Below are 20,976 nucleotides of genomic sequence, written 5' to 3' on the forward strand. Positions count from 1 at the left end.
TAAAAATACTTCTGCATTTTTTGCTTACTGAACATGTGAAAGGTATTTTTAACAGCTGTGACACGTTTCAGCATATATGATAACAACAATGCATACAAACAATGGTACCATCCTGTGACTTTCACATTTGTGACCTAACTTGATTTCTTAACAGGTTCTTCTCACTTCACCATGTATACACAATGCAGATGTCTACCCCAAGTCTGAGAAGGTATGTAGTTCATCCTTAAACAACCATACTTCATCTACTTTGATGCTGCTGTTTGTCTAATACTGGCAGACACTGCTGTTTTGTCTAACACTCACAGAATCACAAGGTCTTCACCTAAACTTTGTCTCTTCTGTTCCATAGATTCTTTCTGGTGCTGCTTTAGTGGATGCCCGTTCTCTACAGTTGTTCCATTGAGCAGCTGATCATCTTGAGAACTAATACCTAGCTGTATATCCAGAATCTCCTACAGGAGAAAAGGAGAAATGTCCATCAACACTGTTGCTAACAACTTTGAATTCTCCTATTATGTTCCACTACATTAAGCTGCTGGAAACTGGAGTGTCTTCATGTGACTTTTGATTCTTATTTCAGACTATTGGTACGTCTATCACATTTTAATATAGAAGCGCTCTTGTTTCATTTTTGCCTATCACTTCATCAGATATCTTTAACATAGCTTTTTTATCCTGTTTGTTTTTTATAGAAGTAATGTGATATAAACTGTGAATTCCTAAGAGGACTGAAATTCAAACAGAACTTTTTCAAGAAGCTCCCTAGCTGCAGGTATGACCTCCTCATCAGGCATTTCAGGAGTGCTTTGACCATCTCCATCATTTTCCAGCTATAAAGCTGACATAAGAGGCAGATTACAGAAGAGATCATAAAATCATATCTAGATTACATGCTGATCACTTGTTTGAAATTACAGCTAATCCCAGCAGTCTAGGCACCACATTCTGTTTATTAGAATTCACAAGGGACACACAATTGTTTGTCCTTACACAATTATTTTTGTAAGAAGGAAGGAAAATAGCTTCCAAATTCTTCAGTCCTTTTCAAACAAACAGCATCAAAAAGGAAAAAAAAATTAAAGATGAAAAAAAATAAAATGTGATCTTAAAAAATTAAAGATCACATTTAAATGTGATCTTCAATGTAAAACGTTCTTAAATTATAGCTTCAATGCTGGAAAGGAAGTGGAAAGGAATAGATTCCCCGCATGACTAATGCTATCAAAAGGTAAAGAGTAAAAAGCTGAAAGCTACCACAGAAAACAGTGAGCTGGCTTTTAACTTGGGTATTATTAACAGCCACGTATCTGAATGAGAAGTATGAGATCCCTAGTGTTAAAGTAAGACAAATGCTTGATATCAGTACAAAGAGTAAGACAAAAGGCTTTGCTATCAACATAATCTACTAGTGTACAAAAAATTGTTAATTTTTTTTTGAATAATTAATGAAAGGACCCAGCGACCTTTTTAGACACAGATTGTTAACTTACTTCTATTTGTTCACCCTGCCCATCGGGTTCATCTGTATCTAGGGCTGACAGCTCCAATTCAATGTCTCGATCTGGCTTTGCATCTGCACAGTCTTCAGTATAATCAGTCTAGAAAAGAATAAAATACTTTCTGTAAATATCAAGTTGGCTTTTCACTTGCTTCACACAACACTCAAATACTAAAGTGAAAACAGAAGGTGCATTTTTAGGACACAACATTTCTATGATACAAAAGAGCTAGTTAAACACAAAACTTCAGGTATAGGCAAGACAGAACACACAGCATAATCTGTTCACAAGGCACTGATATAGACAATGAATACCGAGTTGAAATTTCTGTAGTCCATTGACAGAAGTTTTAGATTTTTAACATGCACAAGTAGAACAAAGAGAAAGGATCACATGAAAATCAGTGGACACATTCTTCCCACTTTGTAAGTGGATGACTGGAGCAACAGCACAGCAGGTGTACCTACTTGATCTTGGGAAATAACTGGGTGTAATAACAATAGCAACTTAACTTGTACAGAACGAATTATAAATGTTTGGGAGCATTAGATTTGAGAGAGGGTGTTCATGTGTGCGTATGTACATATATACACAAAAAAAACACAAAGATTTGTTTAATCCCAATTACCCCTTGCTTTACCTCACCATTCCTCAAATCAATTTCCTTGCTTAAAAGATTTAAGGTAAGGCGACTGCCTTCATCTAGAGAATTCCACTTCTGCTGCATGGCTAGTGCATTCGCCTCTCTCTGAAGTAATAAGGAGTTACTTTTGGCCTACGAAAAGAAACATACCAGTTACCTACAAGTACAATTAGAACATGTTGTCAAACAGCAATATAAAATCAGCTTACAAAAAGAACAGCTCTCACTCCAGATGGATAATTGTGTGTTCCTTTGATGTCCTACATCTATTTTGCTCTGCATCTGCTGACATTTACCAAGTCCACTACTTTATCCCAAAAATGGTCTTATTGATGTCAATGGAACAGCTCATACTAGCTGTCCTTATGCACCCCAGGAAGCGTCGTGGTACTCATGTCTAGGAAACTCACTGATTATCTTGCTAATTGCACTGTTTTCTGTAGGTTATACCAAGAATAAATTGGTAAAAATAATTTTTTTTTAAAGCACATGGTATATCTGATCTTACCTGCTGTAATTCAATACTTAATAAATCTCCAGTGCTGGAATGCTTTCTGTGACCAGACAGATCTGTAACTATGAATCTGTCCCTTTAAGAGAAAGAAGGTAAAACTGGAAATTAAAAGCAAGTTTTCTAAATCAAAGGACACAAAAAAAAAAAACAGTATAAATCTCAGGTTTTTGGACAAACTACATGACTAAGGTAACAAGCTCTTCATCTTCATGGCAAGGGAGGAAAGGGGTATATTAACAGTACCCCAAAGCATCATATGAAGCAAACATCCTTATTGGTAAGAAGCGGCAAGAAAACTTGAATTAGTCAAGATCAGATTTGGACGTAGATTTTGGATAGCTTGGCAGTACCTGACTAATTCTTTGATTAGGTGTCTCAAGAGTAACACTGCTAGTAATCTTGTATTATTACCTGTATTTAGTATTAAAGACTACACAAGTTTTAACTTAGTTTTTCAAAGGCTTTATGATGGATAGAAAAAATCTGTTGCTTTAAAAATTAAGAGGGTCTATTAGTAATTATTTTTTTAAATTACATTCAGGGATATTAAACATTAGCCAGCTATAGAAAACACTTTTAACTGAGTATACCAAGGACAAGTCCATACCGTTCTGCGTAACGTGCTGATGAAGTGGAATCTGAGCCATACGAACTCCATCTCGAGTCAACAGCATTGACATAAGGGACATAATCTATAACAATTTAAAATATGTTTGCATTACCTTATCTTTATCTTTATATATATATATATCTATATATGTTCTTAAAAAGTAGGACATACAGGTATTTTAGTTCTTTACATCTTCATTGCTGTAATAAATATAAACAAGAAGAAATGCTCGTGATATATGCTATGTTGTCAATAGGAAGCCTGTACTTGTACCTGATACACTGATGGGCTTAGTTGCACTTCCTTGGGAAGCAGTGGCCTGAATAGGATCTGTTGTGTGATAACCTGTACGGGATGACCTGGAGATTGCACCCCACTTGGAAATGATCGGTCCATCGCTAAATGGGATTATAGGATCTTCTTCCTTTGCCCTTCTCTGAGTTTCAAATAAATGCACTCTCCTTTTAACATCCCCGCTGTCCAAATCCTATATATTTAAGGAACAGAAAGAGATACACAGACTTGTTTGAGGTCATTCATATGACTCGGTTGGCGAATGACTTTCTGACTACTGTTGCTGAATACAGTGATGAAAAACAGTTCCACTAGAGAGCCAAGATGGACCACGATGATTTCACTATTGCCTTTTAACAGCAAACTGACCATCAGAAAGCTATTGCCAGCATTAGAAGTATATTTTTTTCCAAGCTAGTATTTCCAGGCAGAAAATGTTCCACTATTGTTTTAAGTTCCTTCAGTACCATTCCCTGTACTAGGAGGAAGTATTAAAAAGACTTGAGAAATTATGATATTTGGTTCTATGTCCTACATAGGACATAAAGGTAACCTGCTATACTGTATAACAGAAATGCTCTAAAAAGCGCAAGCTCTTCTCTAAAAAGCATAAGCTCTCAGCCCTCCAAAAGTAAGCTGTGTGCCATGATTCATACTACATTTCTTTTTTTGTTTCCTGAAGTACTTCATTTTTTTCCCCCACTCATGGAAGTCAGATGATAAAAGTTGATAAAAGAGACAGGATTGAAAAGTCAAAATTTTTATCCCATCACTCTGATAATTAGAGAATGCATTTAAAAAAAATCAGTGAATCCTATCAATTTAGAGACCTTCTACTCAAAACATGTTGAATACAAATTTGATTTATAGAGATGTGTTATTAACATGGTTGTTTCAGATGTCTGAGAATTTTATTCCTGGCACTACATCCTGTCATAAACTCCTACATAAACACGTAGTTTGTTTACAAAACTGGGAAGAGGTACTCCAAACAATTTCAAATGGGCCAAGCTACTTCAAACTAAAATACTAAGAATAGAAGCTATCAATAAAAGAAAAAAAAGGCTTGTTTAATCAAACAGAAGACACTTCAGCATGTAAGTATCATTACACTAATGAGATAACATGCAGAAAACCCCTACCATTAACACGGCATTTGAATTGGCAATCACATCCTTGGGCTCTGAGTCGATAGCATTTATACAAGAGCCAATAGTGCCACAAGACCACGGTGAATAGTGAGAGAGATGGTCTTCCTCAAATTTAGTTCCACTCAAATCACTGACACTCTCTGAGAACTACAGAAAAGGGAATAAATAAGTAATAAATAAGAAAAACAGGGAATTCAGTCTTAAAATAAGAAAAGACATTTACTGCTATTTAATCATATTATCTCAAAAGTCAACCAAGGAGGTATATCCATGTTCAAGACTTGACTCAGGGACAGCATAACCCATTCAACAATCAAATTTTAAACCAGTGCAGCTGACAGCTGTCCAAGAAGGGTAGGCTTTCCCAGTACAAGTAACTGTCTGACCTGCCAAGATAAGAGGCTGAAATCAGTGTCACTATATTAGTAGCGGGTTTCTTCATGTGATTACCTACAGTAAGTTAATTCAGAGGAAGCCATGCATTTTTCTTTACTGTAGAAGCCAGTGGCAGATAGAAGTACGACTCAGAACACTCCAACCTGGATGAAGACCTAAATCCTGATATACCTTGAATACACCCATGAAGGACTTCAGTTATATCTACCTTACAAGACCTATTCTGAATAATTACAGTACAACGCCTCAAGTGTGAACAGTGAAACCAGTAATCTACAGCAAAGAGTGCTTGGTACAGTGGTTCTCAAAGAATTTCTTGGACGCATTTATGTTACATGTATAGAAAACAGCGAATGATTTTTATTTATTTTTTACCCCCCACACTCAAAGCACACAATTACTATTTGGTAGATTTCCATTCTTGCTTACAGAACTGTATCGCATAGGTACACAATATTCTACCAGTGTCTTTTGTCACTTTTAAAGGGTATATTTTCTCTGGGATTTGACAAGCATTTTTGCAGGTTGATTCAGTCTACTTGTCATGCCATAATGCCAATTTGGAATATGTTAAGGAAGGTCCTTAGTGGAAAACAACCATTGTTTCCTATGTGTGGAGAACAAAAAAAAAAAACAAACTCTGTGAAGTTTACAAAGCAAGTTCAATATAGTTATATTTCCTTTAATGAAAGGAAATTGAATTGACTTCTTCACTTTTTGAAGTTTTTCAGCAATCATGTTTAGCAGCAGCTTAATAACAAATTGAATGTATTCATTATTAGATACTACTCTCCTCTTGCTAAAAGAAGAAATTCATTTTCTGAACAACAGATGGCAGATGGAAAATCTTTACTAGAAATATTAAATGGCATCTTACAGAAACAAGAAGGGAAAATAAAGAAGTTCTTTGGCTTCCCACCTCTGTGCTGAAGTCTACACTGAAGAGAGGAGAAGGTGGTGTTGGAGAAGGTGTTGCCATATGAAGGGCTGACGACACAAGAGGAGTTTTCGGTGTGTGGTATTGTGCCCATTGCTCTGGCTTCCGTCTTAATTGCTCATCATAACCAGTCTTCAAGTGACCACAAGGCTCCTAGCAATAATAAAGATAGTTCTGTTCATTCTGCCATACTCTAACCGAAAGGTAAATACTTGCAGTAGACACACTTGGACAATGTATTCCCTTGGGACTGTAACTTTCCAGCAATATCACTAGAAGAATCCTGCAAGGATCTGGAGGAAACCCAAGTCCATGTACGGTAAATCAAATCTTAAAATATGTAATGAATTCAATCAATATGTAATGAATTCAATCAACTTGTACAGGAATTCCAGAGGCAGAATGGCTCTGGTCCTAATCCAGATTATAGTAATCTATTTCACAGGTTCATTTTATTCTGTTTATAAAACAGAACAAAAACTTTGTCCAGGTCTAATTTCTTATCTCTGTAACCTCAACTAAACAGAGGAGGCCTATGCTAATTATTTACCAACTCTTCAGTAATGACCTTTAGAATAAAGCCTTAATCCCTCCCTTTCTGGCTCTCACTTACCCTTGGTAAAGGCACAGTCCTCTGTTCATTTGGGGGTTGACAAGCCACAGAGTAATACCCATCCAAAGAGTTGTATCTCTCACGTAATGATGTCTGATAGACAGATGAGTGCATCACATCCATGGGAGGTAAAGAATTGCTCCTAATCATATCATCTCGTGGATACATCTGTGGGCGCCAGATGCGCCTGCTGTCATAAACTGGAGCATACATTCCAGAAGGGACAGGAGGAACTGGTCCATACGGCTGCGGAGGAGGAGGTTGGTAAGGAGAATTCAGTCGATCTCGAGGGGGAAATGTACTGTAATGATCGGCATATGGCACGGAAGCAGGTGGGAGGGAGGATTCTGGAACATTATTGGACCTCACAAAGCGAGGAACACAGGGAGCCACGCCAGCTGGTACTGTTGGAGGTGGTGGATAATATCCTTGAAAATTGGAAAAAGGTATATTTAATGTGACCACAAATGACCCATAATTTTACACCTTCTAAAACTGCAAATAGCATTAAGCAAAGCATTACACCTTTAGAGAATGAAGCGTCACATTTCTACAAACTCACTACTGACCCTATCATCTCTTTAGTGGAATATAATTTCATGTATGACAACCACATTTGCAGATGCAGTGCTGACCCTTTACTAACATGACCCACTCTGGAAAACCTACTTTCTCTGCCATTGCTCCCAGATATTATGGTTTAACTATCTATGTAACTAAAAAGTCAGCATTTTAAACACTTATTTATATACACAGTTAAAACAGCACCTCTAAAATAAAAGCTATACTGCTAAAAATAAATAATTTCAAAGGTTTCCAAGTAACCATTTCACACTTGGTTTACTCCTTTTCATTGGAGAGAGTTGTCTGAACACCTCTAACATTTGTTCTGATAGCTTGTGAATGACCCGATGCTAGAACAAAGTCTTAATAAACATGCATATGGCAACCTAAAAAGATTACTGAAACCTTTCAAAAACATCTGAGCAAATACAAAGAGGTAAGAGCGTCATAGTACATGAAAACACTGTTCTTCCCCATGACTCTGAATGACTAAAGCAGGAAAAAAAATCACTCCTAATAATACATGTAATCCCGCAGGGTATTTCTCTTGTTTATTAAACACTACTAGAAGCAAGCTATGCCTCTGGGTCTGAATCCCGGCTATAGATATCCTCCATGGATAAGGCACAAGGTGAGTGAGCCTAACTAAACCTGTTTAAATGCTAATAAGGAAAAAGTAGATGAGAGACCTTGAGGTTCAAGTTCTGGATTATCAAGGTACAAGTTGCATAATATACAGCACTCAAAAACAAGAATCACCAATACTGGAAGCAGACTACAGGTCCCTCCCATATTCAGCAGGGGAACAGTATTCTACTAAATGAAGATTCAGCTGATATGAAATTCACAAAACTGAAAGAAATCCACTAAAATGAAACCACAGTTATTTCTTAGCACACAACACGCAGGCTTATCTAGATGAGAATTCAGACCTACCGTCTCAGTGTGCATCTCACTCACCTGTCTGGGGGTACTGTGGAACTTCATACGACAACTGAGTCCTGGGATCTTGGAAATATTGAACGTTATCAGAATGTGGAGGGTAGACAGGTACTCTGGGAACAAACTGGCTGGATTTTGGAGGCACAGAGTTCACTTCTGTTCCAATATTGGGAGGACCAGCTGAGGTAGCTGCTGCCTGGCTTACAGGAGTCTTGGGTGGAGAACCAATTTTACTGAAAAAGGATTACCAAGGAATTGTTAAGCAGACCTTTACTTATTTCAGTTAATCATCTCTCTGTGTACACACTCCTATGGATAGTGAAAAGTTGGTTAAAGTCATTTCCTCTGGAATTTTAATCTAACACCCCAAACTGATGGTATTATCAAATCTCACTCTCTCATAAGAGAACTCAAAAGCATATATAGATGGTTCTGGTATATACTCATAAGCTTACGTACTACTTCTAAGCGTATTCTGGTAAAGACAAAGGCTTTGAAAAATTTAGAGGCTCAGTGTTTCATAGAGCAGTACCTAAGCATTTTTAAGGAAAAACCCAAAACCTGGAAGGTTTCCAGGGTTATAAAGGGATTTATTATAAAGGGATTTTTCTTGATTTAAGGAAAAAAAAACCACAAACTATTGCATGAATTCTTCTTGGTTCCAAGAAATAGCAGATTTTGAGTACCAGTTTTTTCGTTTTGTTTTTATGTAATAGCCCAATACTAAGTTATATACCAGTTGAGAACAACAGAATAAAAGATATAGGGAGAAATTTGCAAATTTGTATTACATAGAACTATTCAACAGCTAAAACAACTGATGCTGGCTCTGACAGCTTGAATCCAAATTATGTATGATGTCTGCACTGCAGTACAAGATCTTGCACAACTCTGCTGCCAGTGAGCACCACCAAAAACAGGAAGCCAGGACCAGAATTGTACCTATTATTTCTGATCACAAGCTTTCTTGCCTTGATAATCTAAAGACAAAATATTGTGTTTAGTTATTTTTATGAAAAAAATGTTACCAACTTTTCAGGTAGTGATTCTGTAGGGGATCCCGAAACATTCTGGCCATTGGCTCCAGTCTTCCCTCCCTTCTTGGTGTTCTCCAAAGCTCTCAAGGAGGTGTCTGCACAGCGAGGGATCAACTGGGGAACACCACTTTCTAGATTAGCTATTCCATTACTACTCGGCACCATCTTCCCTGTTGCTTCGGGGCTTCCTATGACAGAAATTACATTTCCTGTAGTGGTCGAGACAGTGCTATTTACGCCGACTTTATTTAGAAGGGGGAACGTTCTCACTGTTGCACTGATTTTTTTGTTCCTCAGGCGGTATCTACGAACAAACATATGCAAACACAGAAAAGACAGATGATTAAAGAAATGCTTATTGTGCAGTTTAATTTATTTGTGAAACTGACTAAAGAGAGGGATTGAGATAAACATTATAACCAAAATTTACAGGAGTTTACACTGGCATTTATTTTCAACAGTTCGGCCGAATCTGCAAGTAGAACATCAGCATTTTCCTTGTAACCAAAGACCACCTCCTCTTAGAAGATTCACTTCTGCAGTTCTCTGGAAGTGGATTTGCATGAGAACAGCTTCAAAAATGCATATGTTACATATTACCTAAATAACTCAATTTACTACTTAATTAAAATAAAATTAACATTCTCTCCCCTGTGGACAGTATAACCAATCCCTGACAGACTGAACCTACACTGTTTCATATAATAAAATTTTAATTTATATATATATATGTATATATAAAATGCAATTAGTTTCCAGGCATTGCTTTACTGCACCTTCAACTTCACATTGAAGTTGTCACTTCAAGAGATTCATGAACCCATTCAGAATGAATAAATGCATAGAAGAAACCATTTTCAAAGTTCTAAGGAAACTGCTTGTATTTAAATTGGGGAAAAAAAGAGTCTCCTATACTCACTTTTCAAGCTCTTCCTGAGAATGAGCAAAAGTACAGTTGGTTCCTCTTGGACATCCCCCTTGCTGTCGAAGGTCTCGGCACATACTTGTTTTATATTTGCTATTTGGTTGTGGCTTAAGAAACACAAATAAAAGACATTCCGCTTATACTCGAATAAACAGACAAAAATAGCATAAAAATACACACATTTAAGAAGTTTTAAAATTTTTCAGTGAGCTCTCCTGTATTCCATATTCAGAAATGCTAAGTTTTCAAAACCTGAATGCAGCAGATAACAGTACCACTGATTATTCCACAGAAAATGCCATAAATATTTCAAGTTAACCTTATTTTTTTCAAAGTTGCATCTTTCAAGAAGTGTAGATTAAGACATACCACACAATGGTCAAATATAGTTACCTGTGGAGTTTCATGTCCTTTTCTACTGTAATTCTGAATGAAATCCACTAATCCATGTACCACAGTCTTTACAGCCACCATTGCATTTTCCAGCTGCTCCCATGTTGGAGATGCTGCATCTAAAATTATTAAAAAGCAGGCTTGTCGCTCTGTCAATAATTCTAAGTGTATCATAAATGAGACAACTCTACCAAAACACTAAAGTACGATAGAATTCAGAGAATCCTGAAGAAGATTTTATGATACGCTACATTAATTAATAGGAATTTTGAAACTAGGAATGGAGGTTATCTTATATAATTTACTTTGCTAGATATGAAGAATGTGAAGAGATCTTAAAATAGGATTCATTTGCATACCTGGATTTGGATCTATGTTTGCCAGGAGCTCCAAATGAGGCCTGAGCCTGTTTAAGTTTGCAGGATCACCCGTGCGCTGCAAGACAATTGTCAATTCTTGTACACTCTTCGCAAAAGACTCTGGAGATTGGAGCTGAAAACAAAGTAAGGATTAGTGTGTTGCATCATACACCTGTGAACTACTAATTTTAAGAAAATTTTCATTAAATTGGTTCCTAAATGCAATAAGTAGTGTCTTCAGATAGTACATAGCAAATATCAGTGGAGAGAAATTTTATTTCTCAACTCAGAATCTGCCCTATGAAGCTTCATCATAAGACACAAAAAAACACTGTACTAGAAAACAAAATGTCTTTATATGAAGAATACACTATAGTGAGGAAAAGCCTTCGTTCTAGTTTTAACCAGTATTTGATATAACCAAAGACAAAAAAGTAACTGAAGCAGTTCTCGAATTTTTAGCATAACATTTAACAGTCAAATATAATACTACAAAGATACTAAAACCATCCTTTGACAAACCTTGTCGATAATGGATTGCATGTGTGATTTATGTGCCAAGTCACCATAAAGAAGGGAAGACCATTGTTCTGGTGATATTCGAAGTCCTGCTTCCATGGCAATGTGAACAATTTGGGCATCGTGCTCTCTCCGCAAAGCCTCGTAACTCCGAAACTCTTCTTTAAGTTGCATCAGAGAAGAATCTTCGTCCCTTTTAGTGACCTAATAAACAGTGATGTGTAAACACTCCTCCTTTAACAAAAAAATCTCTAAGACTATCAGAAAAAGAGCTACCCAGCACAAAACACGGAAGTATATTACTGCTGGATATTTACCTTATACTTTTTTTTTTTCCATTTGATTATCTGCTTAGCAGGGCACACAGGCAAAACAGCCAGCTTTTCAAGATTTTACAGGATCACTAGTAAAAAAAACTGTGATATCAACTCCACTACTTCCAACTTAGTAGCCAATCAGATTAGCTTAAGTCACAGAACACACAAATCAGTTATCTGATATGGTAATGTATTTAGTAGTTCTACCAGTAGCTGGTGCTGGCCAGCATTAGAAGATGACTTAAATAAACAAGAAAGACTCTAGAATTGACTTAAATGATACAAGGGAAGAAAAAATTTAAGATAGTGGCATTTAAGGAGTAGAATATTTACCTGAGAGGCCACTATAAGTATTAAGACAGTTGTCATAAAAGGCGGCAACAGATTTCATGATGTTTGTTTAGTGACATTAAGTATTAGATATTATGATAACCGTGATTCAAAAACAAACAAAAAATAAACAAAGCCAAAAGTGACAATATTTTACTTCTTCCTGAAGCAGGCTGGGAGTGTCATGGTTCATGCCTCTGCATTTAGGAGAGAATTTCCAGAGGAAGAACAGCAATTAGGAATGAGAGTGGTAATTCCAGAATTGATCCCAGCTAATTCCACATGTGACTCTTTGTTCCTTTAGCAGAGAACTTCAATTCTTAAACTACTTCATGTCAGTTTTATGCTATATATTCTACACTATTCAGATGTGTAGAAACTGAATTTATGTAACATTTTACAGATGAAAGATTAATCACAGGAAGGGTTCTTTGGAATTGCACTAGTTCACAGTAACAAACTTCAAATATTTTGAAGTTAATTGAGGTATTTTACCTTAAAGCATGATGCTCTATACAGTAGCTGCACAACGTGACCAATGCTTGTTTTAGAGGCCTGAGGAAATCTTGGTTCTAGCCTTTGCACAACAAAAAGTACCAGAACTTTCCTTGAGAGCGCAGAGCCATCTTCCAATGCCAGTAATACAAGTTTCAGTGCTTCTTCTTGCATAGCTTTAACACAAAAATATAAGATAGGAATAGAAATATGTTGCCAGAAAACAGTAAGGCTATCATATATTAACACCCTAAGTAGGAACATATGAATTATCTTGAACATAATTCGTTATTACTTTATTTCACTAATCATAAAAAAAGCTTTGTACACATTTTAAGAAATTTAGGAGTATTTAGAACCATTCTAAACACAGCAAATTTAAAGAGCTAAGACTGATTTTCAGTAATAAAAGCATAATTGGTGCACCTTTTATACTTTTCTCTACTGTGTAGTCTTGCAGCCTTTGTCATTTTGGACATCTCAACAACGCTACACCATAAAGCTGTATAGAATATGAGAATGGCACAGCAATGCTATCATCAATTATCAGAATCATGAGAGGATTACTTCCAGTTTAAACACAACCTCCTTCTCATCTCCGTGCTTACTTTTGCAGCATACTTTAAGAATTTGCTGTTTGTATTGAAGATAGAAACACCATCATCATAAAATTTAAAAATAAAGTATGCTGCAATTAAAGTTAGGCTGAATGTACTTACAGCTACTGGATGAACAAGACAACATTTGCAGTTTTCTATCAAATTCTGATTACAGGCAGCATTACAACTAATCTATGTTAGTTACACTGCATTACAGACTGTGCTGAAAGCATGTTTATTTACTCTTCTTTGCCGGGAGTTTTGAAATAATTCCTCACCATTTCAAAGAACAGTCAATAAGGCAGAAAAAAAACCAAACCTTTCAAGAAAGCAGATTCTCGTACTTGTAGTACTTTTTTTCCCCCTTTCTTCTTAGCTTAAAGTTGAAAACCAGAAGTAATTGCACTTTCAGCTGCACCGAAGAAACTTCCAAGGAATGTTTTTGCGTTAAGAAAGGGTACAGCTGAACATACGCTGTTGCAGATTCTGCAATTACCTTACCTGGCCCTAGAAACTGACATCCCCGTGCCCTGACAGCAGCCCAAAGGTTGGCAGAAAGCTGCTGAGGATTTTGGTGCTGCAAGATCAGTTCTGTAACAGTTCTCTCTCCCAGTGATCGAGCTGCCCTCATAGCTCGAACCCGACCCTCTTCCTCTACCAGTTGACAATTCACTAGTGTCACAAGCTTCCTTTGCATTGGACGGCTCAGTGCACTCTGATTCAAGCTAGCAACACCTACAAGGAAGGAAAGAAAAGGTAAACTACTGCTTTTTACCAGGCAAATTAATCTAAACAAGGCAAACAAATGTCTAATAGTATATGTATGTCTCTAGGACTTGAATGTAATCACAGGTATCTTCCTTTCTCTTGGGCAATTCTGGGTAACTCATTATCAAAAAGAATTTTAATTAGAGTCTTAAAATTGACGTCAAACCCCTCCTTTGAGGAAAGTTCTGCTTTAATACAAAGTTAGTACATGGAAATATTATTAAATAAGAGTATTTTGTAAACTTGAAATTAAGAACCAAGTGTCACAGGTGTGAATAAGCTTTTAAAGACATAGGGGAAATTTTATTATGAAAATGAGATAATTATCCCACTGAAGCCTAAAATCAGTGCTGAAAACATAATGCTGTTAAAAGTAAGCCAATCTGCTGCATCAAGATTCTGCTGTTCAGGAGAAACTCACCTTTTCCTCCACTTAATGGCTTTAAGTAGAGTGCCAAATCCTCAACACATTTCTTTGCTACTTCATAATGTTTGTTCTCTCCTACATTACTCAACTTTACAGTCTGATGATCAGGTACCTACGAAAACGCAAGGGAGAGGGTAGAAAAAATTATATATATCCATCTGACAAGCCTATGATGGTACCAACATCACTACCATTAATTACATAACACTGCAGATGTACGATGCTTTTTAGAGAAGACAGGACCCACCCGTGTTGTCTGGAATGTAATAAGGAATAACAGAAAGGACTAAAGACAAATATCATGGTAATGAAAGATTACTTTTGTTAGTACTTAACACATGAAGAACAAAGGTAGGATAAAAAAAAAAACAATAACCAAGGCCTCATGAGAATGTAGTTAACAGATAAATGAAGAACACAAGATTTGTGAGATGATCAGTGTAAAAGACCAGCATGATTTACTACAGACAGGGAAGTTATAATACAATTGGCAAGAATACAGTATGAAAAAGTCAAAAACAAAGTTAAAAAAATAATTTAAGCACAAAGGCACATAGACATACAAATAGCTTTGAAGTCTTCAAAGAGAACTAGCAAACTTAACTGGTGGAAAAACTCAAAGTGGATTAACAAGGTCAGACTATGAAAATAGAAGGAACATTAGTCACAATACAGTCAATTGTTTGAAAGACGTAGCAAGAAGTTAGGACACCAGGAAAACAAACGTTCTAAGATCAAGGCAGTGACTAGACACAAATTTAGAAACAAAAAAAAAAGAAAGGAACAGATGAATTTGAGAAACAAGAACACTGACATATAGTGTTATTACCAATAGTTGTGTCTAGGCATGTGATAAGGCATTAAAAAGCAAAGTAAAAAAGCGTCCTTACTGCATCACCTAGGTGTTATAACCAGCGTAAAATGAAAAAGCACATGAATCAGCATAAGGTGAACAGACTTATTTAGTCCCCATAAAGCACAGTACTGATTATATAATCGCTGTTTTGCCACTGCTACGAGACAGCACAGGGAACATTCCTGGCCTGATTAGCCAGTATCTGAAAATGCAACTGAAAAGCCATCATGCATATTTAAAAAAATTACACACACATTTCTGGAACTTGGTTGAACAGCTAGCTACTTCGAACATGTGACATGTAGAAATGAGACTCCTTGCAAGAAAATTTAGAATGAACGAGTGCAGTCTGCAGGCTTGCTTTTCTAGTGACAGATAATTGTTTATACCCTAATAGGCATTTTTCTCCAGTCACAGTTCAAGAGCCTTTTTACACCAGAAATCAGCTTACAACTAGAATAAGTTTTCGTTTCCTGAGAAACGGATGGTTCTGAAAATGGTGTGGTTCCTTTTAGGGTACACATGGACTTTAACATACCACAAAGTCAAAGCCTTGCCATTTCTCAGCCTAAAATGAGGGGAAAATATCAGCACATGTACTGCACGTAAATGCTAATAACATGGAGTGGCAAAACAAAAAGCTGCTTAAATCATACCTGGGCTCCAACTAACTGGAGGAGTGCAAAGTTTACAGGAAGCACATCGATGTCTGTATTGATGGCAGTCTGGTCGAAAGGACATGCCTTGCGATGAAGCTTGTTCAGGCAGGTCTTACAGACAGTGTGAGAGCAACCTAAGCTGATGGGTTTGTGCACATTCTCATCAAACTCGTTGTAGCAGATTGGGCAGGACAGAAATTCTGTCCACTGAGCTGCCTGCACAGGCATTGTGGAAGCTGGACACTTGTTTAGCAGGCTAGCAGACCATTATTTCACTGTACTACGTTTTGGCAGCTGTAAGTGAATAACAGATTATTTAAAACATGCCTTCTGATAATTTAGAATAATTTTTAATAAAAATACAATTTCAATATTTTACAGAATAAAACTGAATCCTTATGTCAAAAAAACAACTTTATTTTAATAACTCTACGAAAAAAGGCTCATGAACTGAATCAATGCAGACTACCAGAAATTAAATTTAAACATATTCACAATAAACGGCATTAAAGTTCTTCTCATGGGATTATATACACCGTTAGCGGAGGAAAAGGAAGACATTTATTGGCTCAGAAAGTGTGTAAGCATGAATAAATCCCATCTGAACTCAAATTTTCAAAACGCTAAAAACATTCCCTGATTATAGAATGGGCCTGGGGAGACGGCACAAAAAATGAGGGAGTATAAAACGTTACGTGTTTTCATCTGAAGTAGAGCAATCCCTTCCTTCTGAAGTTCTTATTCGGATTTAATCAGACACCAAACTAAATACTGCCTTTTACTTTTTTAAAGCAGCATTTTCTGTTTCTCTAAGGCATTTCTGTTGAGGATAAGAAGATACTAAAAGAGCAAGAGATTAGTTTTATGATTCTCTTACGCCATTTCCCCTTTTTTCCTGAGAACCCCTCCGAAGGGCTCTTCTGCCAGGTAAGACTTAGGTAACACTGAACTGCCGATATCGGTGTTCAGTGTCGCTTTTCACATCTCCACCTGACAACAACGCGACTCCACTTCAGTAAGCTTGAAAGTAAACACCCGATATACTGAAAATCCAGGCATTTTGGACAACACTTATGATAAAGCAAGCAACAACTTCAGTTGGCTTGTTATTAAGTCCTTCGTCTCAAAAATCAGCACTGTACTCTGTCTAGCAGTATCATGCAATTTTTTTACGTAAGCATATTCCAGAGAAAAAACAGACTTAGAGAAATTGTTCTGAAAGATACACAATTTTATATAACTTAAGTTCTACGGAAAAGATAACAGGCCTAAGAAGTTCATCGAAACCGCTCACACTGAAGCTTTCGGCACGAAGATTTACATTCACAGCTTCATCTATGAGCTGAGCAGCCCCACCCTTCCCTGCAATGTGCCGCGATGTTGACTTTCCATGCAACCCAGAGACCAGTTAGTTCACTCCAAGGCAATGAACAAGCCTACCCTAGCAGCTTGTTAGAAATGCAAATACACAAATGTTTTAATTACACGTTTAGAATTCTATTTTTCTTTTCCAATGATGGAAAAAGGGAAGCTGAGCTCTCCCCTCTGCATTTGAATTCAGTGACTTGTCACTGCGATCCCATTGTTGGCTGTGCTACAGTTTAATTAATGCTAAAGTATCGGACCATTGAAATAATTACCAGAACACCAAATAGACTTGATGTGTGGATGTATTTTATGTTAATTATGACCATCTGTTTAGAAATCCTATTTAGTACTACGAACATTCAGTGGCCTTTAAGTAACAGGATACTTGTACAGGATGTCCTTATCTCAGCGAGCTTTTCAATATTATGCAGAGATTTTCCCTCCCTAAATGAATTCCCATAGTAAACGTAAAACAAAAACTGAAAGTTGAACCTGTCCCTCCAAAGCCAGACTGCTGAGACAATGCTTGCAGCATCAGCCAGAATACTCACATCCACTGGACAAAATAGATTTTCATCCAGCTTCTACAAAAGCACAGTCAAAGCTCTTGCAGAGGTGAAAAAGGCACTCATCTTTAATCCGCCACTGCTACACATGTCTTTTAACCAAGGAAATGCAGAAGACAAGTAAATAATTGCAAAAACAAACAATGAGCCAACATGCCTGGAAAGATTTTTAATTCCTCCGTAAAGAATCCCACCATTTCCTCCAGCTTCCCGACCAAAACAGCAGGACGAGATGCACAGATTCGCAGTGCAACGCCTTGCAGTAAACACTGTCCTTAAATCTTTTTGCCAGCGTTACCAGAAGCATCAAGGTACTAACGCAACGTTACTGCTGACCTAGAACAATTCTCAGTGGCTTTCCAGGCAGCTGACTGCACAGCACAGGTAACAGCACGGCCTAGGCTACGTGGGGAAGTGTGCTGCCACCGTGACTCACAGAGGGAAAAGTTGAAGGAAAGGCCAGTACGCACGCAGCTCCACTGCTAACATGCTGTTGGGCACTGACAACCTCCTAATAAACAGTCTCTATTTCCACACCACTCATTAACTAACTCGAATGCAGGAATCCCGTCTCCGACACAGTAGCCACATTCAGTTTCCACAGATACTTCAGAGCCTTGCACAAACAGCCACCTCTCTATTTACAAGCTTCTACAATATAGCTGTTTGTTTTCCAGGCCAGCACACAGCTGAAACAAAACAGATTCTTTAAGAGAGCACCACTGATTTTTGAAGATCTGTCTCTGAGTATTTAATCATCATAAATGACAGATTCTTCTAAGCATGTGTTGACCTTCATATTTCTTGACAGGAAAAAGTCTAATTAAATCAGCCAACAGCTGGGGAAAGCTCTGAACTCTGAAAACTTCGAGCAGCCATAGACAGAGGAAGTCTCCATACTCTATTAAACATGCCAGATATCCTGCCATTCTTGCACTCCAGTGTGTTAAGAAAACAATCTCACATCTACTAATTATCATGTTGACTTCTACAAAAAGCATAAGCCACATGTTTAATTGACTCTTGCTCCTTGTCAAAAACAACGCATTTCAGGGATGTTCTCTTGAAGAACAAATTGCTCCAGTGCTCTACATTGAACAAAGACAAGGAAGGAAACACAATAAAGAAGGTGAATGAGAAATCAGTGGCATTGTTTTGTTTTAAAAAACTGAAAATATACACTGTAGAATTCACCTCGGTTTATCTATTCATTCTGTTAGATACACTATGTCAGCACACAACACCAGGCTTCTCTTCCCTGTCAAAGTTGAAGCACCCTGCAAAAAAGAAATGTCTGATACAGAAACTGGCCAAATATACAAGTAAAGATTTTGAAAAGAAATGGTAATTTTTACTTAAAATATATTTACATACTATCACTCCAATTAATGTTATACTATTACTATTAAGAGCAATCTCAGATGACAAATTGAAAAACACAAGTGCCTAAGTTCAAAGTTACATAATAAATAAAAACTATTACAGTTGAGTCATTTTGTTTGTAACACAATAACATCTTCCCATTGCAGTAAAGGTTGCAACGGAGCATAATAACAATCAGGAGAAAGTCAGTGATTAATCATTATTTTAGACAGGATGCTTGATGGAATTGAAAGCAGGGATGGGGGGAGCAGGTGCGAAGCCCCAAAGCTTTTCTCAAGCAGCGGTACAACTTTCAAATAATAGAAGTTCTAAGACTCGGATGTTATTTTACATTAACTTTTACCTACCTAATCCTAATCCCATGACACTCTTTGCAGCTAATCAAAGCCATCGTACCGACTCAACAACCTCTCGATACGGCCCCATAAGCAGCATGTAGGCCTGGCTTCCTAGGGAAGCCAAGCTTAGGTGACCGTACTTCTGTCAGCATCTTCCCCTCCCAAAGGAGCCTTGGGACCCCTGGGCAGTTTTCACATAAACACGACAGGGATGCTTCACATCTGAAATGCATTCACATTTCATAAAAGTCAATATCCAGAGACCGGTCCAAGTCCACACACATCTCAGGACAGGCGACGGCACCACGCGCAGCAGCTCTCTGCCTGCTCTTACTTGCCTGGCCTGCCAGCCAGAACCCAGCCCTTACCACCCCACGTTGCCCGCTACGGCGCAGGACCATTTGGAAGGCAGGGCTGGGACAACTCTGCGGGAATTCCAACGTTTGCCCTGTCGCAGAGCCACTGGCGACCTCTGGCTTTGTGAAGGCAGGGCGGATCTGCGGAGAACAGCGACAAACGCCTGGCGCTGAGAACAGGACTCAAACCGTGAGGACAGCGAGGCACCGCGCTGAGCAGCACGCTCTGGGCTAGCTAATTAGAAACTCCGATGCCAGCGCTTTATCTGGGAGTCTATCCATATCCAGGGCTGGGAGCCCTCACACCAGGAGCCATTCACGTCTCCACGGCAGATGTTAACGACCTCAGGAGGAGAAAGGGACACGCTTCAGGTAGCGGTGCTGGTGCCTTACATTTTAATTCACTGACTATGTTTCTCACCCACACAGAGATACAAACCCAATTCCTTTTAAATGCTTTTAACCCACATTTCCACCTTCCAAAAAAGCAGCCAAACACACGCCTCGAGACAGAGCAATTTCAGCCCCTCCACCTGAAGCTGTTCTTCACACCAAAGGACTCAAAGACAACTGCAGCCTAGGCTGCAGCTTCCCAAGCAGATGACTTGGATTTTCCTTCATTTTAAAGATTTTTTGTGCATTTTGACCAGCCAGCCATTGCACCAGATCGAAGTGTGGTTCTTTGAGCAAGGAAGAAAAGAGTCAGCGCCTCCTCCCCAGCTAGATGCCTCAACTCCTGGGCAGCGTGGTGAGCACACATCTCGTTCTACGACTGCTTTCCTTTCTTCAAACTCAACACGAGGCCGAGGTGCTCCCCAGCAAGGCCGCACACCGCCAGGGCAGGGCATTTACCAAAGCACAGGCTGTGCGAGTACCAGCCCTTGTAAGGGGAAGGTCGAAGGCTTGAACTCAGTTCCCCACAGCCCAGGCAAACGCCTCGGAAAGAAAAAAGAGCAGCAGCCTGGGAGCTGCCGGGCTTCTGACCAGCAGCCTGGGAGCACCACGTGAGGTCTGCCCTGGCCTGCCACTTCGGGTCCCCTGTGGGACACCCGCAACGGACGGTGCCGAAAGCAGATCTTGTGTGAGAATGGACAGGGCTGAATGGTGGAAAGTCT

The 20,976-nt window shown here is 38.3% G+C and overlaps 1 protein-coding gene and 1 non-coding gene across 7 annotated transcripts in view; both read right to left on the reverse strand.

The window, feature by feature from the left end:
• RC3H2 (ring finger and CCCH-type domains 2) overlaps positions 1-20,976 on the reverse strand; it is a 31,224-nt gene that overhangs the window by 7,163 nt on the left and 3,085 nt on the right. For 3 of the 6 annotated variants that reach the window (XM_040531279.1, XM_040531277.1, XM_040531280.1), the window contains exons 2-20: positions 15,848-16,144; positions 14,330-14,447; positions 13,642-13,875; positions 12,542-12,717; positions 11,403-11,603; positions 10,881-11,013; positions 10,522-10,640; positions 10,123-10,235; positions 9,199-9,507; positions 8,185-8,399; positions 6,661-7,088; positions 6,030-6,200; positions 4,706-4,861; positions 3,543-3,756; positions 3,267-3,351; positions 2,654-2,735; positions 2,143-2,277; positions 1,494-1,601; positions 307-455 (exon numbers count right to left, since the gene is read on the reverse strand). In XM_040531279.1, coding sequence (XP_040387213.1) covers positions 307-455; positions 1,494-1,601; positions 2,143-2,277; positions 2,654-2,735; positions 3,267-3,351; positions 3,543-3,756; positions 4,706-4,861; positions 6,030-6,200; positions 6,661-7,088; positions 8,185-8,399; positions 9,199-9,507; positions 10,123-10,235; positions 10,522-10,640; positions 10,881-11,013; positions 11,403-11,603; positions 12,542-12,717; positions 13,642-13,875; positions 14,330-14,447; positions 15,848-16,078 — 3,377 coding nt within the window. In that variant the 5' untranslated portion in view covers positions 16,079-16,144. Of the gene's footprint in view, positions 1-306; positions 456-1,493; positions 1,602-2,142; positions 2,278-2,653; positions 2,736-3,266; positions 3,352-3,542; positions 3,757-4,705; positions 4,862-6,029; positions 6,201-6,660; positions 7,089-8,184; positions 8,400-9,198; positions 9,508-10,122; positions 10,236-10,521; positions 10,641-10,880; positions 11,014-11,402; positions 11,604-12,541; positions 12,718-13,641; positions 13,876-14,329; positions 14,448-15,847; positions 16,145-18,978; positions 19,084-20,976 lie in introns of those variants that run through there. The other 3 variants (XM_040531278.1, XM_040531282.1, XM_040531281.1) reach the window with 3 other exon arrangements.
• LOC121057633 lies at positions 11,102-11,217 on the reverse strand. The gene has a single exon (XR_005813869.1). It is a non-coding gene; the product is annotated as a small nucleolar RNA SNORD90 (small nucleolar RNA).

The sequence above is a fragment of the Cygnus olor genome, chromosome 19 (genome assembly GCF_009769625.2).
Source record: "Cygnus olor isolate bCygOlo1 chromosome 19, bCygOlo1.pri.v2, whole genome shotgun sequence".
Taxonomy (NCBI): Eukaryota; Metazoa; Chordata; class Aves; order Anseriformes; family Anatidae; genus Cygnus; species Cygnus olor.